This window comes from Choloepus didactylus, chromosome 9, assembly GCF_015220235.1.
Source record: "Choloepus didactylus isolate mChoDid1 chromosome 9, mChoDid1.pri, whole genome shotgun sequence".
Lineage (NCBI taxonomy): Eukaryota > Metazoa > Chordata > Mammalia > Pilosa > Megalonychidae > Choloepus > Choloepus didactylus.
The window spans coordinates 39,458,071-39,484,290 of NC_051315.1; the positions used below are offsets into that span (position 1 = coordinate 39,458,071).

The 26,220-nt window shown below is 44.2% G+C and overlaps 1 protein-coding gene across 1 annotated transcript; it reads right to left on the reverse strand.

Moving 5' to 3' along the window:
* Positions 1–313: 313 nt before the first annotated feature.
* On the reverse strand, positions 314–24,280 carry RBM43 (RNA binding motif protein 43). Its single transcript, XM_037848634.1, is given in 7 exon segments — positions 314–360; positions 4,123–4,376; positions 4,378–4,480; positions 4,483–4,551; positions 4,664–4,835; positions 10,200–10,416; positions 24,263–24,280. Coding segments are annotated over 6 exon segments (849 nt in total). The 5' UTR covers positions 10,404–10,416; positions 24,263–24,280.
* Between the last annotated feature and the right edge of the window lie 1,940 nt (positions 24,281–26,220).

Genomic DNA, 26,220 nt, shown 5'->3' on the forward strand with positions numbered 1-26,220 from the left:
ACTTAGCTGCCTGCACCTGCCCTTCAGGGAGATGGGGGTCATTAAAGGAAACTGAACATTGGGGAAAAAAAAAGGAGGAAACATACAAACTGTTATATATAATCAACATATATTAAGTTAATATATTTTAAAATAATAATTGATTATTCAAAGTATTATAATTGGTATAAAAGAGAAAGGAAGATGAAGAAAAGGTGCATCTAGTCAAGGAAGACATGCTTACCTTAGTAACTTCCACATCTCTCGGTGTATGGAAATGGATTCATTTTCTGCCAAAATGTTAAGCTTTAAAGATACTTTTTCATATTTATGTTCAAAAACTATCATTGCTCTGCCCCAAGCCATTAAAAAAGTGCATTCCTGAAAAATGAAGAAAAACTGAATTAAAGTTAAACGAGAGGTTGGTATAAATTGTATTCAATCTCTTAAACACCTGCAAACGTCCACAGAGCTCTCAGGTAGAAATTCTCAGGGTAGCAAGAACATAGTTATTCAAGATTGATCTTGAATGTGAGAAATTTTCTCAACTGTCTCAAGGGAAGGTCAAATTTAGGAGCATATTGCCACCTTTTAATTCTGCACCAAAAGCTCAGCAATAAAATTCAATATAGTTTAAATTAAAAGTGAATTCAATCTCCAGTCCAGCTCAAACCTGACTTGTCTTGTGGACAGCATTGATTTACTCCTCACTCTCCACTGAATCCTTAGATTTTATTCTACGAGTGATATATGCAGGACCCACAGATAACTGTTTTCAGTATTTACATCACTATCTATCAGGGTGACCTTGGCCATGTACAACCAGACAGCTCAAATCATGGGAAATGTACTGGTCTCAGATTGTTTTATTTTTATAATTATATGTTGAGCGGATGAGAACAAGACAGAGGATATTCCCACTACAAATCATTTTGAGGTAGAAATGAGGAATTTTCTCCATATCTGGACCCAAAAGAGAGGCCAGAGGAGTGTGGCTCTTAGTAGAAGGCAGACTGGAGATAGACAAGGGGGAGTTGCAATATCACATCTTTTAATGGCCCTTCCACCCTGTGCTGTAACCCCACGACCCCACCTCAGCTGGTGGCAGTGACAAGGAGGCCAAGTCCTGTTGTCAAAGGAAAACATACAAGTACCAGCCCAGACAGCAAGAGGGGCAGAGCTGATCCTTTGGGAGTTAGGAGAGTCTGGTCCTTCCACAAAGTCTTACAGGGCTATTTCTGAGCCATGCTCCCTGGCACAGTGCTCCGTGGACTTGGGGAAATGGCTATTATATAAATGTAAGAGAAGAAAGCTCTGTGCCCAAGATGGAGCACTGTAAACTGGCCTAGGTCTTCTTTCTTCACCTGTAGAGACTATTACCAGGCCAGTGATGTTCACAGAACTCGGTCACCTTGATGACAAGGACTGCACTGAAATGACAGACCCTAAGGACACCTTTAAAAAGGATGGGTTTCCATGGCAAGCTGGGCAAGCTGACAGTTTTCTTTTTTATTACATAATAGCCAGGCCTGACCCCTTGGACTGAGTATTCCTGGGATTTCGGAGTTAGAGAGAAAACCCCAGGAAAGGAAGAAAATCCTTCTCACCATGGACAAAATAGAGATTGGAGTCATCTTTTAAATACTAAAAAGAATGTGAACTTATCTTGTACCCCAACATGGTCAAAGAGAATATAGCAATTAAAAGTATTTAAAGCAATTTCCTAACCATTTGGCAAGGTTTATGTCATATGGCTAGCTGCAGCTGTACACCACACTGCCTTTTCCCCCAAAAAAACATCAAGGGGGCAATTTGAAAACTAAAAGAATCTAAACTGGCCCACCCCACCCAGGAGGCAGAGGGCTTCAAACAGCCAGGGCTGTGAGTCCTCTAAAATAAAGGGGCCTAGAAAAGAATCCAACTACCCTTAACATAACAATGCCAGCGATCAGCCCTCTCCAGGGATCAAGAGGTGGAGTCACTTATTGTCATCAGCTGGGACAGAAATCACTCCCTCTTCCCCTAGCCATAAAGAACAAGACAAAATTCTGAGAATCCCTCCCAAAGTTATGTTGTGAAACACTGAATCTGCTTCAGCTTTAACTTCTCTATAGATGGAGAGATGACTTTGCAGGGCATTCTCTTTTATTATGTTTTGTAACATCAATCAGTGTCTTCCTTACCATGTTTCTCCTATTACAGAAAAAAGGCCTGAAGCAAAAGCAAATATCAGGAATGTTTTTCAAATCATCTCATTATATTTACTCTGAACTACGTCATGTGTTCTCCCATAAAAATTCAAGGTAACACAACCACGTAACTGACACAGTTTGATAAGAATAGCTACCATTTTTCACAAGGAGCCAAGCCCGGGCTGAGGACTTCATGCCCATATCACGAAACCTTATGAGGTCATTGTGATGATTCCATTTTCTAGATGAGGAAACTGAAGGCCTGAAGTCACAAAGCCCAGAAATAGTGTTGCTAAAATTCAATCTCTGATCCATCAAGCTGCAAAACTAGACTCTTACTTGCTATTTTTTGTGACTGTCACACACAGGATCGTTCTTCTGACACACAGGAGTACTTATTATAAGAAAGTGAAGTAATTTCCCTTGGGGGAGGAGGGAGAAAAGAAAGAAACATACATATTTGAAAATCAGACATCGTCACAACCCGAGGGGGCTTTGTCAGTCAAAAGACCAAAGAAGACAACAAGCATTTTCTGAAACATGAACTTTATTTAGGGCCTACTTACAGGGAGGCAGAAATCAGCAAAAATCAAATGGCTTTTCTCTTCGCCGGGCGAGTACAGCATTCAGCAGGGAAGTTGACCACACAATAAAGCTAACTGGTCAAGCTGGTTTTAAGGGCTTTCTAGACAAAGACATTCTCATGATGTACAGGTGATCAGTTACATTGTGCAGGAAGGAACAGATTGTTTTTGTAGATTACAATAAGATTAATAACATTAAAGGGGGCTCAGAAAGGAGGTAAGCTATAGACTAACTCTTGACATATGAGGTCTGGTTGCTATACATACATAATCCAACTGCACATTCTTTTCAGGACACAGAGGTAGTAGATTAAACATTAATAACTGGACCAGGTCACACAGGCTGCTGAGCACCAAGTTTCATGGGCCCCCAAGTTATGCCAGTGGCTGTTACATTCTATCCCCACACAGCAACTTGCATTGACCATAGGACAGGTATTGTATCCATAATCCACAATAATAATACACTAAGCAACACATCATTAACATTTCAGTACAGAAAGATAACAGGCCTATTAGTAAATGATGCCATGGCCAAGTCAGTGAGTTCCACTATCTAAATAAAGGATCATCAGACAATTGATCAATACTTTGTATATGATTTTGCATGTGATTTAAGGCCTGTGTTACTAACTGTTACTGCAAGGACATTTGTGGTTGGTTAATAAATCAGAACGCTGGTTTATTAATTCCTCAGTCAGTTGGCTGCAGCTGTGACTGATTACATCAATGAAGGGCGTGTTTTCCACAATGAAAGAATTCAGTCTGCTGGATTTAATCCAACCAGTTGAAGACTTTAAAGCAAGACAGATAGAGGATCTTCACTCCTTCAGCTGACCAGCAAAGAGTTTCCTCAGGAGTTCATCAAACATTTTCATCTTAGTTGCCTGTTTGCTGCCTGAGGAGTTCATTGAACACCTTCATTGGAGTTGCCAGTTTGCTGCCTGCTCTATGGAATTTGGACTCATGCATACCCACAGTTGTATGAGACACTTTTATAAAATCTCGTATTCATAGATCTCTTGTAGATTCTGTTTCCTTAGAGAACCCTAGCTAATATATTTAGTGATTTTTTTTTTAAGTTTTTCCTCAGATATTATACTTTGCAGTCATACAGACTGTGTTAAACCCCAGTCCCACCCCTCATCAGCTATAGGACTTTGGACAAGTGTTTCCAATCTCTCCCAATCCTAGTGTCTTCTCCATAACATAAGGATAATAATGCCTAAGATGAAGGATGGCTGTAAGGACTGAATGAGATGGTGGGTGTAAAGCCGTGTAACACGAGCATCGTGTCTGGCACAGTCACTGCTCACTAAGGGGAAGCAGCCATCATCATTATTGCTACCAAGATTTTATTAACTAACCTTTTGCCCAATTAATTTCATGACTTCTTTTTACGTAGGTGTCTGAAGACAATCCTATAATGTCAATATGCATACTATAAAAATTAATCAGAACCTTAAGGTACCTCAAACTTAGTTCCTCACATGCCAACTTAATGTTTCTTTTCTCTCTATTTCCCTTTCCTACCAAAACAAATGTCTCTTTTCTAAGCTCGAAGTGAAGAGAATGTGAACATTCCCCAATGAGCTGTTTAATCTGTTTTATAGTTTGGCTGGGAACTACCTTAAGCATCTTTCAGAGAAATTGGGGTGATTTCACCATTCACTTTCTCCTGACTCAGAACATTAAATTTTTTCAATTTGCTTTTATAAATCTGTACTTCTGTTTCAGGTAAAGGAGTACATCTGTGTTGAGAACAAGGGTTTCTCCAATTCCAGCTGCCTCCAGTACTAATGACCTCAATGGCTCCAGAGAGTTATTACTTCTTGGGGCTTGGTCTACTCCACATTTTCCCCTCACTGATAAAATTCCTGTTTTTTTCTTTTCTAAAAGAGAATTCACTTTTAAGAACAAACTTTCTTTGAGCCTCTTGACAAATGATTCTTCCATTGGATTCCAAAGGACTGAAGCATATAGTTGGGATTTTCTTTTTCAGGTCCATTACCAGATTTTCTAGAATATATTGATTTCAACACACAGAAAGATCAAGGACAACATTTATTGAACTAAACACCTAAAATTAAAAAAGAAAGATATCAAAACAGCATTGCTTGAAAACAATAAACAAACAAACAAACAAACAAAACCAGCACTTGCCAAGTGGAGCAGACTGCATAAATACACCAAATGTATTAGTTTTGTGTCACTTTCTCTGTCTCTGCAACAGATTCCCGAAAAAGGCCCCAGACTTCCAGGCTTCTCACCCTATAGCAGCTGATCAAAGGGATCCCATAACCCTATCAAGTCCACATTGTTTAATCTGGTGAGATCCACAGTCCCTCAATGCATACCCCAAAACAGAGGAGGTCAAAAATTTTTTAAGAGGCAAAATGTTTTTTTTGAAAGAAAGTTTTACACAGAACCCATAGATTTTAAAACTCATCTGTTTCTGATATCTGCACGCCAATGTTCATAGCAGCATTATTCACAATTGCCAAGAGATGGAAACAACCCAAATGTCCTTCAACAGATGAGTGGATAAATAAAATGTGGTATATACACACGATGGAATACTACGCGGCAGTAAGAAGGAACGATCTCGTGAAACATATGACAACATGGATGAACCTTGAAGACATAATGCTGAGTGAAATAAGCCAGGCACAAAAAGAGAAATACTATATGCTACCACTAATGTGAACTTTGAAAAATGTAAAACAAATGGTTTATAATGTAGAATGTAGGGGAACTAGCACTCGAGAGCAATTAAGGAAGGGGGAACAATAATCCAAGAAGAACAGATAAGCTATCATGGGTAAATTTAACGTTCTGGGAATGCCCAGGAATGACTATGGTCTGTTAATTTCTGATGGGTATAGTAGGAACAAATTCACAGAAATGTTGCTATATTAGATAACTTTCTTGGGGTAGAGTAGGAACACGTTGGAAGTAAAGTAGTTATCTTAGGTTAGTTGCCTTTTTCTTACTCCCTTGTCATGGTCTCTTTGAAATGTTCTTTTATTGTATTTTTTTTTTAATTATCTTTTTTTATTTTTATTTTTCATACAGTTGATTTAAAAAAAAAAGTTAAAAAAAAAAAACAAGGAAAAAAATATGTAGAGCCCCCTTGAGGAGCCTGTGGAAAATGCAGGGGTATTGGCCTACCCCACCTCGATGGTTGCTAACATGACCACAGACATAAGGGACCGGTGGTTTGATGGGTTGAGCCCTCTACCACAGGATTTACCCTTGGGAAGACTGTTGCTGCAAAGGAGAGGCTAGGCCTCCCTATAATTGTGCCTAAGAGCCTCCTCCCGAATGCCTCTTTGTTGCTCAGATGTGGCCCTCTCTCTCTACCTAAGCCAACTTGAAAGGTGAAATCACTGCCCTCCCCCCTACGTGGGATCAGACACCCAGGGGAGTGAATCTCCCTGACAACGTGGAATATGACTCCCGGGGAGGAATGTAGATCTGGCATCGTGGGATGGAGAACATCTTCTTGACCAAAAGGGGGATGTGAAAGGAAATGAAATAAGCTTCAGTGGCAGAGAGATTCCAAAAGGAGCCAAGAGGTCACTCTGGTGGGCACTCTTAAGCACAATTTAGACAACCCTTTTTAGGTTCTAAAGAATTGGGGTAGCTGGTGGTAGATACCTGAAACTATCAAATTACAACCCAGAACCCATGAATCTCGAAGACAATTGTATAAAAATGTAGCTTATGAGGGGTGACAATGGGATTGGGAAAGCCAGAAGGACCACACTCCCTTTTGTCTAGTTTATGGATGGATAAGTAGAAAAATAGGAGAAGGAAACAAACAAACAAACAGACAAAGATACCCAGTGTTCTATTTTACTTTAATTGCTCTTTTCCACTTTAATTATTATTCTTGTTATTTTTGTGTGTGTGCTAATGAAGGTGTCAGGGATTGATTTAGGTGATGAATATACAACTATGCAATGGTACTGTGAACAATCGAATGTACAGTTTGTTTTGTATGACTGAGTGGTATGTGAATATATCTCAATAAAATGAAGATTTAAAAAAAAAAACAAAACTCGTCTGTTTCTGCTCTGTGAGCAGTAGCCCCTCTTGAGTCCACCTCTCCCTCCCCAGCTTTGAAGTGCATCAGCTGGTGCCACAGAACCTAGGTTTCTTTCAGAATGAAGCCTGTAACCAGTGATTTGAATTTTAACTTTTTCCTCTTATTCCTACATCTTTCCTGCCTCTTCAAAGTCCCCTTTTCATGTTTATCCTAATTTTTTTTTTTTTCGCTTCCCACAATAAGTCTTCAGGTAGGCACTCGCCATCATCCATGACAGCACAAAAGCTCACTGTCGCTTTAGAAGCATCAACTGGACCAGGCACTAACTGAAAAATTTCAAGAGACAGGTTTGCCCTTTTACACTGACTGGAGTTATCAAGTTTGCATTTTCTTTTCTAGAAGCCAGGTGACATGAGTGCTTTGTTTCCACCTTAACGCATTAAAATTCATTGTATGTGTAATTGTGACCCTAATCATACTTTTAAAAACACACATAGGTATATCTATATATGTGAATAGAAATAAAAACCTAAAAGCAAATCCCCCACTGTTAATTTTGGTCACAACTGGTTGAATCCAGGAATATGGCACAATCTTTGTTTTACTCCTAACTCACTGGCTGACCGTGTTCTCCTTTGCTAATCTTCCTTCCCTTCCCATTCTCCATTCCTTGGTGTGCCCCAGGATTCTGGCCTCACACCTCTTTGCTAATCTACTCCTGCCTCAAGGGTGACCTCACCAATTCCCATGGCTTTATAACATCTCTACAGTTATCACTTCCAAAATTTTATCTTCAGCATCCTTTTTCCTTTCTGCCTTCTAGAAATCTCTAGTCCATGGCCATGAAATGTATCTCATTGCCCAAAACGAAACTCTTGATAAGAACCCGCCTCCAGAACATACTCTTCCTCAATCTTCTCCAACTCAGAAAATGACATCTAATCTATAACAAATCCTGAATACCCACCAGTTTTCATCACTTGCTCTGCTACCTCCCTTAGTCAAAGCCAGGAAAGATTACATTAGCCTCCTTCTCTGCCCAGCAGACAGAATGACTGTCTAAGAGAAGGCAGCCGTATTTTGTCAGTCCTCTGCTCAAACCCTCCAATGGCTTCCCATTTCACTCAGAATAAAATCCAGAGTCCTGGCCTTGACCTACTAGTTACTTTCCATAAACTGCCCCCAGCTCTGTCTTGCTCTTGCTCATTCCTCACCAGTCACACTGGCTTTCTTGATGTTCTTCGAACACGCCATGCATGCTCCCACCTTAGGGCCCTTTCACCTGCTGTTTCCTCTTTCTAAAATGTTCTTTCCCCGGTATCAGAACAAATCATTCCCTGACTTCATTCAGGCCTTTGCTCAAATGTCACCCAAACAGAGTATTTCCCTAACCACTCTAAAACAGCACCCTCCATCACTTTCTATCTACCTATCCATCTTTGTATTTTTTCATAGCATTTATCACCACCCAACATATTATATATTCATTTATTTGTTTCCTTATCTCAATCTGTCTACACCCACCAGATGTATGCTTCATGAAAGAAAAGACTGCCTGTTTCAATCATTCCTGTGTCATCAAGGCCTAGCAAATAATAGATACTCACTCAGTAAATATTTGTGATTAAATGAATGAAATGAGCCCTTTCTCAAAGTTACCAATTCAACACCTAAAATATTAATTTCCACCAGCAATGCCATCCCCCTAGAGATATAATAAGGAGAAATTTTTCCACCCTTCCTACCCTACCTTATCTGCTATATTATAACAAAGAATTTGGCTGGTCTTTGTCCCCAGGTCTTGGAGAGGAAACCTCTACATCTGTGGAATTTCCAATTATAAGAGTGCCTTTTGTTATTCATGACAAGTCCAGGACCACTCCTGAAAGTGCAGTTGCTAACAAGATGACACAGTGGGGCCAGGCATGTACCTACAGTTTTAGTGTCAGGACTGGCCACACCAGAAAGACTAACCATGTGATTAGGGTGTTGGGACTTTGAGCCAAATCAAATCAGACTGACGTCTCAACCTCCGGCAGATTGAGTTCAACAATTGCGCAATGACTCTGCCAATCATGTCCATGTAATGAGACTCTGGAGTGCACTTCCATGATTGAAAAGACACATCCTCGAGCCGGGAGGATGACATTCCAACTCCACAGGAAGAGGACACAGAAGCTTGTATTTGAGTCCCTCCCGAACCTCATCTTATGCACCTCTTCTTTTGGCTTCTTCAAATTTGTATCCGTTTACTATAATAAAACTATAATCATAAGTACAGCATTTTCAGTGACTCCTATGAGTCATTCCAGTGAATTATCAAACCCAGGGGAGAAGTGGGAAACCCTGAATTTGTAGCCAGTTGGTCATAAGTGCAGACAGCCTGGGCCCCTTGAATTTGCAACTGGTGCCTCACAGGCAATCTTGTAAAGAATTGCCCTTAATGTGTGGAGTTCCGCCTAACTCAGGGTAACTAGTGTCAGAATTGAATCTTATTGTAGCTGTTGATTGAAGTCACTGCCATATTTGCAGTTGGTGTCAGAAGTAATTGAATTTTATATACCTCTGCATCCCCACTGAGACAAATGACTTAATTAATGGTAAAAGATAAAAGTATGATAATCCATCACCTCTTGGATCTTTCTCAGAAATCTTTTTTCCCTCAAACAGAACAAGGTCTCTTTCTCTGCTCCTACTCCCATGTGATACTTTCACCTCTAAGAGGCTGGCCTGGAGCTTCTTCTTTCTCTGGCAGTCTATTCTGCCAACCACTAATTTGGAAAGAAGGCTCCTGCTCCAAGAGGCTAGTGGGGTAACTGCTCTGCAGACTCAACTCTCCTCACCTATGTCAGGGGTGCAGGGTGGGAAACAGGGACTCAACTGATCTCACATCCAATCCAACTTTACTAGTAATAAGACAAATACCATATTAGGGAATCCATTTAAGGGCTGTGTCTCTATCATTTGTTTGAAAAAAAAAAAAAAAAAAAAAACAGAAGCAGAAGGTAGCCTTATGTTGCTGAAGCTACCTCAAAACTCCCCAAGTAATTACTTCTTGTTATGAGAATACATGATAATTTTTGTGGGTTTTTTTTTTTTTTTTGTATTTTACAAGTTTTCTAAAATAAAATATATCACTTTTATCCCAAGATATAGAGGGATACAAAATATTTTTTAAAGTCTTCAAGAATTTTCCGGTCACCAACACCTTTATCATAAGCCATCTGGGCATATATTCTTGCTAATGCAATACTTAGCACTTTTATACTTGGAAAAGAATAATTTTTTAAAACTACTTAAAATTTTGCCAATCCCAAGAGTCATTTTAATGGAATGCATTTTTAAAGTTTCATTGCAACAATATTAGATTACAAATATTCATTTTGGAAATGCTCTTTTTTTTTTTCCCTTGAATGTTACATAGGCAACTCCCTTGGTTCTTGTTGGATATATCATATCTTCAGCATCTCCACCTTCATTCTCAATTTCTTGGGAGTGACTCTTGAGTAACGTGGCCAGTAGTTGATTACCAAAACAGCCAACCCAACTACCAGAAACTACAACAGTTCTTTTGAGAAGCTTCAGATTCCCTGACATTTGAAATTGATGCCTGTAATAGAAATAATAGGATTCTCTTTAAAAATGTAAGACACTCCTTAATAAAGATGACACCACACATCAATGGAAAAAGCTATCTTATTCAATAAAAGTGCAATTACGGCTGGTCAGACTTAAAAAAAAATTAAACATATATCCTTGCCTACACCATATACCAAAATAAACTCTATATGAATTTGAGTTAAATGTAAAAAGTAAAGCCTTTATAGTTTTTCTTATAAATATAAAATATTGTTAATATTTGCCAGATTTTTAGGAAGGCCTAAAAATGATGAGAGGTCACAAAGGAAAAGATCAAGAGACACGACATTAAAAAAAATTTTTTAATTAGAAATGTAAACTAACCACAAAATATGATTGTTTGGAGATGGCTATATGCTTTCTTGATTGTAGAATCCAAAGTGAGTAAGCTAATAAGAAACACATCCCCTACTTTTATTGTCAGAATCAGGGAAGAGTCACCATGAGAAAATGAAAACTCTGGCAATACAGGGAGCTGCAATGGAGTGAATCCTGCCTTCCAGCACATGTCTGAGATTAAATTCAACCAGAGAGAACACATGCTACTGCAGACCCTGCTAACATGCTAGGCAGTTAGCAACTGCAAGGAGATCCTTCCCTGGGCTCATTGTCCTTGAACTTCTTGGATTAATCTATCCTGAATTACCCCAGGGAGGACAGGATGTTTCTTGCGCCCGAGTGGTGGTTAAAGGACCAAGGTGGACTCTGTACTCAGACTAGGACCCTACTGGGGTTAAGCCAAATACTACTTCTGACCTTCCCGGGCCAAGAAGATGGTCTATAAGAATACACACTGTCTCCTATCACTCCTAAGAGCCCCTTAAGATTAAAAGAATGAAAAAGAGAATTAATCCAGACAAGGGGACAATCAGCAAAAGAGAGATTTCAAGAACTGTCTGGAAGACCGAAAGCACAGAAAAGTACATGAAGGAGCTGCAACCTAGAATAAGCAAACGGGAGTCAGTGGAAAGGTAACAACCTACATGGCAAAAGCACAGAAAGGCTGAGTAATCTGAAGGAACAGGACATGAAAAAAGGGACCAAAAACAAAGGAATCTGCATATGACCCGGCAATTCCACTCTTAGGTAAATACCCCAAAGAACTGAAAGCAGGGACTCAGATACTTGTATCCAAAGTTCATAGCAGCATTCACAATAGTCAAGAGATGGAAACTACCCACGAGTGCAACGACAGGTGAATGTGGTGTATCCATACAATGGAATACTATCCAACCATAAAAAGAAATGATGTGCTGACATACCTACAACATGGATGAACCTTGAAAACATTGGGCTAAGTGAAATAAATAGACACAAAAGGACAAATATTGTATATTTCCACTTACATAAATTATTTAGAATAAGCAAATTCACAGAGACAGAGTATTCAAGGTTACCAGTGTTAGAAATTTCGGGGTACATAGTTATAGAGGGCACGGAGACCAGTCAACTTTCAGGCAGGAAAGGTTTATCCACGCAGCAGCATGTTGGGGGTGGGAAGGAGAGGTGCCATCAGCATGGCGGGGGTCTGAAGTAAAGCTTCAGCCCGCCCGAGACAAAGGGAGAGCTGTATTTATGCTTTTCCTTTAGGGATGGTCAGTTAGTAAAGATGGACAGGGGTTTAGCTGATGGGGCAAATGGCGATTGGACCCAGGGGTCTGTCGGGGTGGGAATTAGGAAGGAATGGTGTTGAGCCAATGGAGAAGTGAGTAGTGGGTCTTATGCCCTTTTCAGGACTGGAATGTATATAGCTGGGGAAGGGCGGTTTGGGGCAGGATGCAGTGGCAGCAGTGTGTTATTCCAGCCACCAGGAAGTTTTGCATAAAAATGACTTGCCTAAAGTGCTCTATGTGAAGGCCAGTATGTGTAAGAAAGGAATAAGTTTCGTTTTCACATAGAGACAGCATGGAATAAGGGAAATGGAGGCAAAACCAGTTTAAACAAGCCCCAGACAAAGAGGAGAGAATCTGCCTGATGTAAAGAGACATGAGGTAGTATCAGAGGTGGGAACTCACAGCAAAAAAAATAAAAATTTTGGGGGGGGGGATTGGCTAATCAGTTCAAAATCTCAATAATGAGCTAGTTGGCTCTCTGGGATTGGCTGTACAAATTAAAATCTCAAAAGATGAATTAGTTAGTGTTCTCGGATAGGCTGTAACCTCTGTAGTACCCAGTCAATGAGGAAACAGGGGAGGGACTTGCGAATTAGGAGTAGGAGATTTAAAGATCGCCATTCTCTTCCTCCGGCGCGCCAGCCTTCCGCGTGTTTGGCTGGACGCCCCATCTTGCAAGATCGTAAATAAATTTTTTTCTCCTCCAGAACCGAGAGAGCGTTTATTCCCTTACAGGTACCACTTTATTTCCAACAACTTGGGGGCTCGTCCGGGATCCAAAGCTTCGGAGGGGGACCCCCGAGGTGGACAAAGGGAAGGCGCGCCCCGCTGATTGAGCGGTCTCGGACTCCGCCATTGGGGGCCCATCTCTGGCAGCTAAAGGGCCCGAGACCAGACACTTGGATCTGCCAGTTGTGGATGAGAAAAGGGGGAAAGGGCTTGCCTCTGTTTGACCAGGCAACTCCGTGCACGGACCAAGGTAAGGAAAGTAATATATTGCCTTGGTGGTCGGGAATTCCTGATAAGTCTGGAGCTGCTTGTGTGTGACTGAGACGTGCGACATACTGCACGAAGCGAGTGAGGAGTCTCAATCTGCGGTTCCCTTCTCCCGCGAGGAAAAGGGCCAGAGACAGACGAAGCGAAAGGAACTGAGAGAAAGAAGCCCAGACAAGACTCAGGATGGGAAATAAAGGCAGTTGGCTGGCCGGGGAAGAAGAAAAGGGGGCACCTATAGAGTCCCTCGGGGACATCCCTCCAGATAGCCCACTAGGTAGGATGTTAAAATATTGGACCGATAGCGATCGAACCAAGGGAAAGGACAAAAAGAAAATGATTAAATATTGTTGTTACATTTGGACTGAAGAAAGCATTTCACCGCCAGACGTATTCTGGCCAAAGTATGGGACAGAGGAGGACTGGCTCTGTGCCAACCTTGTAATTTATGTTAATGAGAAGAAACCCTTTTCTAAGGAGGAGTCTGATTATGCCACGTGCTGGCTAAAGAACAAAAAAAACTCCCCTTTACCCTGTGAAAGATAAAAACCCAAACTTGGAAGATGAGTTGGTAGAATCTAAACCCTGGGACCCCTTATTAAGCCTTCCTCCTCCCTACTATTCCCCTCCTCCCCCAGGGCAGAGATTGTTAGAGTCTGAGGACCTAATAAGGTCCGCACAGGTTCCAGGGGAATCAGGAGGCCCATCGGCGCCAACTGCCCCACCAGATATGACCCATCAATGGTTGAGGAAAGAATTAACACAGTGCAAAAAGGATGTACAGAATTTTCCATTTCCAAAAACTATTGAAGGAAAGAGAGTAAGGGAACATCACCCTGTTAAATCCCTTTACCCCTTGAGGGAGGTGCCTATGGGGCCAAAGGAAGTCAGGTATGTAAATGCCCCATTAACGAGTGCAGAAGTAAGAAATTTTAAGAAGGAGATGAAATCGCTAATAGAGGACCCAATGGGGCTGGCTGAGCAAATAGATCAGTTCCTAGGCTCTAGCCTATACACGTGGTCTGAACTTATGTCCATATTAAACATCCTCTTTACAAAAGAGGAGAGAGGAATGATAAGAGAGGCTGCTATGAAAGAATGGGAAAGACAACACTCGCCAGGGCAAGGGGTGATGGCAGCAGAGCAAAAATTTCCAAATACTGACCCTGATTGGGATAATAATGATAAAGAGGATAGGGCACAAATGAAGGATCTCAGAGACCTCATTGTAGAGGGAATAAAATTGGCGGTACCCAAATCTCAAAATTTGGATAAGGCCTTTGAGGTAAATCAAGAGAAAGATGAGTCTCCCTCTGCTTATCTACAAAGATGGAGAGAACAAGTAAGGAAATATTCAGGTATGGATCCTGAAGACCCTGTAGCCCAGGGAATGTTAAAGGTCAGCTATGTGAAGGAATCTTGGCCTGATATTCAGAAAAAGATTCAGAAAATAAATGGATGAATGAATAAGCCATTGGAGGAGTTATTAAGGGAAGCACAGAAAGTATTTGTAAGAAGGGAGGATGAAAAACAAAAGCAGCAGGCTAAAGTCATGATAGCCACTGTTGACCACTTGGTCAAGAAGATTAGAAACAGGAAATGGGGGATGCAGACAGAGGCGAGATAGGGGAGGGGGCTGGGCTGATTTAAAAAAAGGAGCAAGGAAAATGCAGAACTCTGCAGGGTGTTATCATTGTGAAAAGCCTGGCCATTTCAAAAGGGAGTGCCCAGACTTACAGAAGGAGGGTCGAGGTATACCGCTAATGAATTTTGAAGACTAGGAGAGTCAGAGGCTCCTCATCTCAGAAGCCCACCGGGAGCCTTTAGTAAATTTAAAGGTGGGCCCATATCAAGAGGAAATTACATTCTTGGTAGACACTGGAGCAGCTTGCTCCTCTGTAAATCATCTTCCAAAGGGGGCCAGGCTCTCTGGCAGGTCCCTCACCCTCACAGGGGTAAAAGGGGAGGGATTTAAAGTTTCCATTCTTAAACCTACTAACATTTGTTGGAAAAATAATCAAATCATAGCTCCCTTGTTGCACATCCCAGAAGCTGGGAGTAATTTATTAGGAAGAGACCTAATAATACCTATGGGACTGGATTTAGAGGTAAGGAATGGACGGATTGAGGTTTTGGCCCTGCTCACTAAAGAAGATGAAAAAGACATTAAGGAGGAGGTATGGGTAAAAGAAGGAAACAGGGAAGGGTTGCAAATTCCCCCAATTAAAATCAAGTTAAAAAAAGGAAGGGGAGGTCGTGTGCCAGAAACAATATCCTATTCCTCTTAAAGGAAGACAGGGACTCCAACCCATCATTGAGGGTCTCCTTCGAGATGGACTCTTGGAAACCTGTATGTCCTCTTTTAATACTCCCATTCTCCCCATTCAGAAACCAGATGGTAGCTGGAGAATGGTGCAGGATCTAAGGGCCATTAATAAAATTGTCCAGGTTCAACACCCTGTAGTTCCTAATCCTTACACTCTCCTGAGTAAAATTCCCTTCCATCATAAGTGGTTTAGTGTAGTAGATTTAAAGGATGCCTTCTGGGCCTGTCCCCTTGATCCAGAAAGTAGAGACCTGTTTGCCTTTGAGTGGGAAGATCCCTTCAATGGGCGAAAGCAGCAATACAGATGAACGGTCTTACCTCAGGGTTTCACGGAGTCCCCCAATCTCTTTGGGCAAGAGTTAGAGAGGGTACTGGAAAAATTTCCAGTCCCACCTGAAATCACCCTTCTGCAATATGTAGATGATCTATTAATATCAGGTAAAGAAAGGCAAGTGGTGGCTCAAGCTACGAAAAATCTACTGAACTTTTTAGGGGAACAAGGATTAAGGGTATCTAAAAGTAAACTGCAATTTGTAGCAAGGGAAGTTAAGTACCTAGGCCACCTCATAAGTGAAGGAAAAAGAAAAATCCATCCAGAAAGAATCCAGGCCATAGTAGAGTTGCCTCTTCCTCAAACAAAAAGAGAGCTAAGAAAATTCCTGGGATTGGTAGGGTACTGTAGATTGTGAATAGATTCTTTTGCATCTTGAACTAAAGGGCTATACCAAAAATTACTAGAGAAAGAGCCTGACAAGATAGAATGGGAGGAAGTGGAAATAAAGGCATTAAATGAACTCAAGCAGGCACTGGTGCAAGCTCCTGTTCTAGCACTTCCTTCCGTCGAAAAACTCTTTCACCTGTTTGTTACAGTAGATAAGGGAACAGCTTTGGGGGTCCTAACCCAAATCTGGGGAGGCCAAAGAAAGCCGGTGGCTTTCCTTTCGAAGGTTTTAGATCCAGTCTCTAGGGGGTGGCCTGGGTGTGTTCAAGCCATTGCAGCAACTGCCCTTTTAGTAGAAGAAAGCAGGAAATTAACCTTTGGAGGGGCATTAGTAGTTAGTACTCCTCATCAAGTGAGAACTATTCTGTCTCAAAGGGCAGGGAAATGGTTAACTGATTCTCAAATCTTAAAATATGAAGCAATCCTAATGGAAAAAGATGATTTGGTCTTAACAACAGATCATAGCCTAAACCCAGCCTCCTTCCTCTGGAAGGGGCCTGAGCAAGTAGAGACCCCTGAGCATGACTGTTTAGACCTAATTGAATACCAAACTCGAGTCCGACCTGACCTAAGGGATCTTCCCCTGCACTCGGGGGAAAGACTGTTCATAGATGAATCCTCCAAAGTCCTAGAAGGAGAAAGGCACAATGGCTATGCAGTTGTAGATGGAATAACTTGTGAAGTAAAAAAAGCTAGCCGATTGCCCAGTAAGTGGTCAGCTCAAACTTGTGAATTGTATGCACTAAATCAAGCCCTCAAATTATTAGAAGGAAAGAATAGTACAATATACACTGACTCTAAGTATGCCTTTGGGGTAGTCCACACCTTTGGAAAGATCTGGGAAGAGAGGGGATTAATCAATAGCAAAGGAAAAGAACTGGTTCATGGGGAATTGGTGAAACAAGTATTAACCAATCTACTCTTACCTAGAGAAATATCAGTGGTGCATATAAATGGACACCAGAAGGGACCTACTTTTGAGGCAAAAGGCAATAGGTTGGCTGATAAAAAGGCTAAGGAGGCCTCTCTCAACCCCCCTTTAAAAATAATGGTCCTAATATGCGGGTGACTGAGCTTGTACCTCGGCTTACCAGGCCTGGGCCAGGGGACCTGATATCACCCCCTGGGGAGGGTAGTAGGTACGGGCGTTAGTGCCCTCTGCAGCCCCCCCGAGCCTGGGGAGCGAGGTCAAGGCGGCTCCCTTTTCCTCACCCAAAATGCCACTGGCAGGGGAGGCTTGCCGGAGGGAGCCGCCTTTCTCCCAACCGCCCTTTCCTCACTTCCTTATCTTGCCCGCACACTCCCCTGTGCCAAGGCAACTCCTGCCACCGCCAGCGCGCATGCACCGTGGCCAGAACAACTCCCGCCCGCTGCAACGGCTCCTGCGTCCTCTCAGAACCAATCCTAGCCCCTCTTCCTTCAGTATTGCCATTTAAGGCTACTTCACCTCTTTTCCAGCCCTGCCCTTCTTACCAGCCTATATAACCTGTGATCACCCCTGAATAAAGCTCTTTTTGGCGCATACTCCTACTGGATGAAGAGTGTCTTGTCCTTATCGCCGCCCTCCACACCTTGCACGCCTCCCGCCGAGGACCCGGCCAAGTCCTCCGCCTCGCCCTCGCCTCCGGGAAAGAGCCCCCGCCGCCGGTACCCTTTAAGCAGCCCCGAGAGCTAAGGGCTCCGCTACCGGCCGCCACTCCCCCTAGAAGCAGTAACCGCGACCGCAACTAGTGCCCCGTGTGAGGAGCGTCTCCACACAACAGTTCGGCAGGTCGCCCGCTCGCCCGGACGCCTCTCCAGCTTCCCGTTTCCTCGCCTGCAAGGTAAGGGCCGCCTCTCCTTCGCCGCTTCCGGAGCCGTGGGAGGTTCACTGCTCCGAAGCCGCTCCTCCCTTCCCCCACGCTCTCTTCGTCCGGTAGGAGTGTGCGCCAAGGAGAGCTCTCTTCGTCCTCTTGTATGCGCACTTCTATGACCCCCGTTCCTCCTAACGCTCTCCCTCTTCCCCTCCATTACTTTGCTGTGGTTCTTTGTATCTTTGTTTCCTCATTTGGCGCCGTGTGCCTCTTTGCAACCGCCCCCCCCGACTGCTCCCGTTGCCAAAGGGCACTGCTTTCCGCTCTCGCCGTCTCCTTCGGCCTCAAGGCCACGGTTTATCTCATTCTCTCTGCTCGGTAAACAACCCCCCCTCCTCCCCCCTCAGCTATGGGTAATCGTCTATCTACGTGCCAGGCACCTCAAGTTCGTGCTCTAGCGGGTCTCCTAGACACGCATCGCTGTAAAGTGTCTGTTCGGCAACTGCAGGTATACTGGGACCTCCTGCTGCCCTTTAACCCATGGCTCACCACTTGCCATCTTTGGGACCCTGTTACTTATGATCGTCTTATTGATCGAGTCACCAACGCCATGGAACATGAGAGCAAGCGCTTCCCTCCCGGCTTGCTCCCCACCTTGATAACCATCCGCTCCTGCCTTCAGGGCTCCCTCCCCCCTGATCGAGGCCCCGTTAAATCCAAGGAGGCCCTATCAACCCAGCCAACAGATTCAGATAGCGATACTAATTCAAATCATGACTCGGACACGGAGTCCTTAGTCGAGCAGATTAACAACGCGCTCGAGGTGACTCCCAAAAAGCAAAATAACACTGCGCCATGCCAAAATGGCAAACTTCCTCCTTCTTTTTCCATCGAGGGGAGGAAATGCTCCGGCGATGACATCAGCCCTAAGCTGGGCCGGAAACCGCATACACTTTACCCCGCCCTTCCACAGGGCGGAGCTAGTCCGTCATCTTGTGCCTTGAACCCCGCCCTTTCACAGGGCGGGGCTGATCCACCATCTTGCGTCTTAGCCACGCCCACCGCGCCGCCATCTTGCGACGCTTGGGGCCTCCCACTCCCGCCTCCCCCTTCGGCGAGCTCCCCCTCGGAGCCACTACCGGCAGCTGCCGCCGCTCCTTCCACCCTGCCGACTAACAACCCCTGGCTGCCTTCTACACCTCAAGGCAACCCTTGGGGCAACGCTCCCCCTACCCTCACTCCCGCGCCAAGCCCTCTGCAAGCGCGTCCTCCTTTCTCTCGTGCTTTTCGCTACTTTCCTCTTAACCTTGCCCCCACCCCACAGAAACCGTATGACTGGTATCCCATTGACTCAGATACTATCAAGCAGCTTCGCAAGGCCATCAAGGAGGACGGGTTAGGTAGCCCATACGCTTCCCAAATACTGCAGGATCTCGGCATGGACTTTTGCATCCCCCAAGACTGGGCCTCGCTTGCCCGTTCCATTCTTAACCCTGGTCAGTTTGTTGACTGGCGTGCTCACTTCCAGGCGGAAGCAGCTAAGCAAAGTGAGCAAGACGCAGCCCTTGGAGTCTATCATCCCCCCGAAGCCTATTTGGGCACTGGAGCGTTTCTAAGTGCGTCTGCTTATATTAATGTCCCTGCCACCTTCTGGACTATCCTCAGAGGCATCGCCTTACGCGCGTTTGCCAACTGCTCTGCCTGTCGGCCTAATAAATTCACCAAGCTCTTCCAGGAGCCGAGTAAGCCTTTCACCACCTTTGTCTCCAGAGTCGAAGAAACCTGCGCTCAAAAGGTAAGTAATCCCCAGGCCCAATATTACATGTGCCCATCCTCAAATCCTGGAAAATCGTACTGTAATTCCCCCAACGAGTACTACTGTGCATACTGGGGGTGTGAAACATTAGCCACTAATTGGAAGCCTCCTGTTCCTAATCATTACCTTACCCTAAAGTGGGCCCCTACAGGGTGCAAACTCCCTACTGTTAACTGGCTCGGCCAAGAAAGTAAGGGATCCTGCACACATCTTAATCTTACAGTGCAGCTCCCCACTGATCCCTCCTGGTTACTCGGTCAAACTTGGGGCTTCAGAATCTATGAGAAAGGAACCGACCGAGGATCACTTATTCTTATAAAAAAGGAGGCTGTAAGCCAACCATACCAAAATACTGCTTTAAAAACACCCTCTGGCATAGGTCCCAATAAAGTCATTAACCCCCTTTTTCCACAGCTCTCCAGCCGCACCTCAGCTCCAACCAGCCACACCTCAGCTGCAAACAGTGCATCGCCAACCCCACCACCCCAGCTTCCTCTGCCCCCTTCTCGTTATTCCTCTCCCCTCCTCAGCCTCATCCAAGCCGCCTTTGCCTCAGTAAACTCCTCCAACCCCAATTTTACCTCATCCTGCTGGCTCTGCCTCTCCACCTCTTCCTCACTATACGAGCCCGTTGCCTCCAACCTCTCCTTTTCAGAAAGCACAGAAAACAGCCCCTTGGAATGCAATTGGAATACCTCTGCCGTCCCCCTGACCTTTCATTCAGTCTCCTATACGGGAAAGTGCGTCCGCCCTCGCTCCAGTAACTCTCCCGACCTCACTGCCTGTGCCAGCTACTCATCTCCCAGCAGCTCGGCAAAATTTCTCATTCCTCATAACTCCTCCCAATGGCTCTGCTCCTCTACAGGACTTACCCCCTGTCTCAGCACGAATATCATCAGTGAATATAAAGAAACTTGCCTCCTAATTGTCCTTATCCCTAGGGTCTTATACCACAGCGAAGAAGACTTCTTCCTCCGTCTGGAAAGAACTGCAGCTCCTGCCCTTCTACAAAAGCGAGAGCCCATCACCGCCCTCACAATTGCCTCCCTCCTAGGTCTTGCCGGCACTGGCACCGGAATCGCTGCACTAGCCAGTCAAGGCTCCGCCCTAACTCACCTCAGGGCGGCTGTTGACGAAGACATTCATCACTTACAAAACGCTATTTACCATCTAAAAAATTCTGTCAATTCCCTCTCTGAGGTAGTGCTCCAAAACCGCCGAGGTCTTGACCTTCTCCTCCTCAAAGAAGGAGGCCTCTGCGCCGCCCTAGGAGAAGAGTGCTGTGTATATGCCAATTCCACAGGTCTCGTCGAGGACAGCCTGAAAAGGGTCCGAGAGGGACTAGAAAAGCGTAAAAGAGATCGTGAAGCCACCAGTTATTGGTCCAGTTTTTTCACTCCCATCCTCCCATACATCCTTCCTTTTCTTAGCCCCCTACTAATAATTGTTCTAGCTCTCATCTTAGGACCCTGCCTCATCCGCAAAATTGTCCAGCTTGTAAGAAAACAAACGGATGCCATTTTTTCCTCGTTCGTGCAAATCCAATATCAGCGACTCGCCACCTCTGACGCCCCCCACTCCAAGATGACAGCCAACCCTCCGCGACCTCAACGCCACCGGTCGACTCACTAACCGCGAGGCCCTTCTCAATCACCTGAACATCGCTCTCACCTCGAGTTCCAGCTTCTCTGAACCCCTGAACTTTAAACCCCTCACCTTCGCCCAGCCCGCTGCAGCGAAGCCATTGTCAAGCGCCCGGGCACCACACCAACACTGAGCTCCAGCCTCGCTGAGCCACCGTCAACCCCTTTTTCCCTTCCCTGACCTCCCCCCTCCCTCACCCTTAGCGGGCCTCTCTGGTAAAGCCTCTTCCTCTAATTAGAAAAAAAAGGGGAATTGCGGGTGACTGAGCTTGTACCTCGGCTTACCAGGCCTGGGCCAGGGGACCTGATATCACCCCCTGGGGAGGGTAGTAGGTACGGGCGTTAGTGCCCTCTGCAGCCCCCCCGAGCCTGGGGAGCGAGGTCAAGGCGGCTCCCTTTTCCTCACCCAAAATGCCACTGGCAGGGGAGGCTTGCCGGAGGGAGCCGCCTTTCTCCCAACCGCCCTTTCCTCACTTCCTTATCTTGCCCGCACACTCCCCTGTGCCAAGGCAACTCCTGCCACCGCCAGCGCGCATGCACCGTGGCCAGAACAACTCCCGCCCGCTGCAACGGCTCCTGCGTCCTCTCAGAACCAATCCTAGCCCCTCTTCCTTCAGTATTGCCATTTAAGGCTACTTCACCTCTTTTCCAGCCCTGCCCTTCTTACCAGCCTATATAACCTGTGATCACCCCTGAATAAAGCTCTCTTTGGCGCATACTCCTACTGGATGAAGAGTGTCTTGTCCTTATCGCCGCCCTCCACACCTTGCACGCCTCCCGCCGAGGACCTGGCCAAGTCCTCCGCCTCGCCCTCGCCTCCGGGAAAGAGCCCCCGCCGCCGGTACCCTTTAAGCAGCCCTGAGAGCTAAGGGCTCCGCTACCGGCCGCCACTCCCCCTAGAAGCAGTAACCGCGACCGCACTAATACCCTCTATCCCTAAGGAATTTGAGGTCCCTACATTCTCTGCCAAAGAAGTAAAAGAGTTGAAACAGTTAGGAGCAACCTTAAATGATCAGGGGAAATGGTTTCTCCCAGATGGCAGACAAATGTTAAATAAACAAATAATGAGGGAGATATTAGCAGTCCTACACCAGGGGAGTCATTGGGGGGTACAAGCCATGTGTGATGTAGTACTTAAACAATTTGGATGTGTAGGCCTTTATACAGTTGCTAAACAAATCTGTGAGCGGTGCATAATTTGTCAAAAAAATTAATAAAAAGGTTTTAAGAAAACAGGTACAAGGGGGAAGAGAGCCGGGCCTGAAACCATTCCAGAGCATTCAAGTTAATTATACTGAAATGCCCCCAATCGGTCGTTTAAAATATATTTTGGTAATTGTCGACCACCTCACTGGATGGGTGGAAGCCTACCCTCTATCCTCAGCTACAGCATTGGGAACTTCTAAAGTTATCCTTGAACAAATCATTCCCTGTTATGGGTTAGTGGAAAGTATAGACTCTGATAATGGCAGTCACTTTACCTCCCGTGTATTGCAGAATGTCATGAGAAGCCTGGGTGTCACTTGGAACTTCCACACTCCCTGGCATCCACCATCCTCTGGGAGAGTGGAAAGAATGAATCAAACCATAAAGAAACATCTTTCTAAATTAGTTTTGGAAACAAAGTTACCTTGGATCAAGTGCTTACCTATAGCTCTACTAAGAATCAGGACTGCCCCTAGAAAAGAACTGGGAATTTCCCCTTATGAAATGCTTTTTGGTTTGCCTTTCCCCAGGAGGACTGGAGAGCTCCCCTCCCTAGACACAAAGGATCTTTTTCTTAAGAATTATATACTGGCCTTGTCTTCTACTTTATCATTTCTCAGGCACCGTGGACTGCTGGCTCAAACCCCGCCTCTTGAATTTGCTGCCCATCGACATCAGCCTGGCAGCTGGGTTCTGATCCAGTCGTGGAAAGAATCCAAACTTCAACCGATCTGGGAAGGACCCTATCAAGTCTTGCTGACAACTGAGACAGCAGTCCGAACAGCAGAAAGAGGCTGGACTCATTACACACGAGTGAAGGGACCAGTGCCTGAACCAGACGATAAGTATCCAACAACTCAACCTGAATCCTGAAAAGTGACTCCTACCTCAGATCCCCTAAGGATCACTTTAAATAGGCAACAGTTGAAAGAACATACTAGAAGGGAGGAAGGGCTGAATTAAACCCTATGTTTGCATTGTGCTCTGTGTATAGCTTAATGATGAAATTGCTTATACTGATCATAATGTTCTATATTCAAGGAGTAACAGGTTCTGCTAAGCTGGTTATAAGTGTAGTCAAAGGCTTAAAGTCTCAAACTGTACAATTTGATGTTTGTCAAGTAATGAGCTGTAAAAATCTAAAACATCAGCAACAACTGAGGGAGGAATATAAGCATTTATGTAAGCAGACTGTTCAAATAGAAAGCAAGATTGCTGGGGGTCGAACATTTGAAAGTATAACTTATGAAACACCTAACCCCTGTTATTCTTGGAACACTGCTTGGTGGACCACACAGTATGAGGGATGGGTCTTACCCAGGTTGGAGGAAAAACCATTAAGGGAAGCTTGGCTGGAATTTAACTCTCCAGTTCAAATTGACCCCAAGGTCATTAGAATACTTAAGGCCAAAGACTTAAAGCAAACCACAGAAATAGAGACAGGTTATGGAAATACAAATGCCTGGGTAGAATGGGGCAAATATACCATCCAGAGTCTAAACAGAAGTGACTGTTATGCTTGTACAACCAAACAACCCACTGTTCAGATTATGCCCTTCCCCTTGGGGATGAAAAAGCATGAAAGGGAGTTTAAATGTATAACACTCCTCTTTCAAAATGCTACTCCTGGTGAAAGTTGTAGTACGTTGTCCTCCCTTTTCCCTCCAGTCCAGGAGGGAAGTGTCAAAGCCATACCAGCATCTCACCTTGGTCCCGGAAACCACTCTGCCTGTCTCTCCAGATGGGAAGAAGGGCTCCAGGATCTTGGTACCATGGCTCTGTGTACACAGGTGTGGAATGTGAGCAAGGATAGTACTGGCAACTTCTCCAGCCTAACTATACCCCGAGCAGACCTCTGGTGGTACTGTGGGAAGGGCATCCTCTGGCCAACACTACCTGAAAGGTGGGGAGGAACCTGTGCTCTGGTTCAATTGGCTATCTCATTTACCCTGGCATTTGAAAGTAATAAAAAAGTACCAACCCAAGGCAAATGAGAAAAGAAAAATGTACAAAGTGTACCTAGTTCCTTCAATAAAAAAATGTTTGTAGATAGTATAGGGGTTCCCCAGAAAGTTCCTAATGAGTTTAAAGCTAAAAATCAATTAGCTGCAAAATTTAAATCATCCTTATTCTAATGGGTCACCATCAATAAAAATGTCAATCATCAGCTAAAATTTATCAACTATACCAGGAATGTCATTAAAGAAATAGCAGAACAGTTAGATGCCACTAGCCGAATGGCATGGGAAAACAGAATGGCCCTAGACATGATGCTAGCTGAAAAAGGAGGCGTCTGTGCTATAGTTGGGGGAAATTGTCGCACATTCATCCCCAATAATACCGCACCTAATGGAACTATCACCAAAGCCCTACAAGGCTTAACAGCCTTATTTCAGAAACTAGAAAAGAATTCTAGCATTAACAACCCACTCATAGAATGGTTGGAAAATTGGTTCGAGAAATGGAAAGGAATTGCAACATCTATTTTAATTTTCCTTATCATTCCAGCCAAAATGTTTATAATAGCTGGGTGCTATATAATCCCGTGTGCTCAAAGGCTAGTTCAAAAACCCATCAAAACCACTAGAATCAAAAATAAGAAAGATCCCTATGATGAGGAATGTGAAAAAGCCCTTAGCAAATTTGAGAATCTAAAATGTGAAAATTAAAAGTGTTTAAAAAGAAAGAGGAGGGAATCTGTAAGAAAGGAATAAGTTTCGTTTTCACATAGAGACAGCATGGAATAAGGGAAATGGAGGCAAAACCAGTTTAAACAAGCCCCAGACAAAGAGAAGAGAGAATCTGCCTGATGTAAAGAGACATGAGGTAGTATCAGAGGCGGGAACTCACAGCAAAAAAAATAAAAATTTGGGGGGGGGGATTGGCTAATCAGTTCAAAATCTCAATAATGAGCTAGTTGGCTCTCTGGGATTGGCTGTACAAATTAAAATCTCAAAAGATGAATTAGTTAGTGTTCTCGGATAGGCTGTAATCTCTGTAGTACCCAGTCAATGAGGAAACAGGGGAGGGACTTGCGAATTAGGAGTAGGAGATTTAAAGATCGCCATTCTCTTCCTCCGGCGCGCCAGCCTTCCGCGTGTTTGGCTGGACGCCCCATCTTGCAAGATCGTAAATAAATTCTTTTCTCCTCCAGAACCGAGAGAGCGTTTATTCCCTTACAGGTACCACTTTATTTCCAACAGTATGTGAAGTGGAATTTTCCAACAACCAGGGCCTAGGGGAGGGGGAGGAGGCGAAGGAAGAATGGGGAGTTACTGTTTAAAGGATAGAGTTTCTGTCTCAGGTAATGAAAAACTTTTAGTAACAGAAGCACAACATTGTAACTAATGTCACTGAATTGTACACTTAAAAATGGTTAAAATGGCATATTTTAGGTTATGTATATGTTACCAAATTAAAAATTAAAAAAAGAAAAAGAAAAAGAAAAAAGAAGGGTTTGTTGAAAGGCTCCTGGCAAAACAACGCTCCAGTTGGTTCCTAACACTCCCTACCTTTGCATATGCACAAAAGGAGCACCCAAATACACATACTATAATGAAGGTGGCTGGGCTGTAGGCTTAGGTGAAAACCTTGAGGATTATTTTATTTTATTTAAAAAAAAAAAAAAACTGCACGAAGGTGTAAGGGAGATGTTGACCTGCCG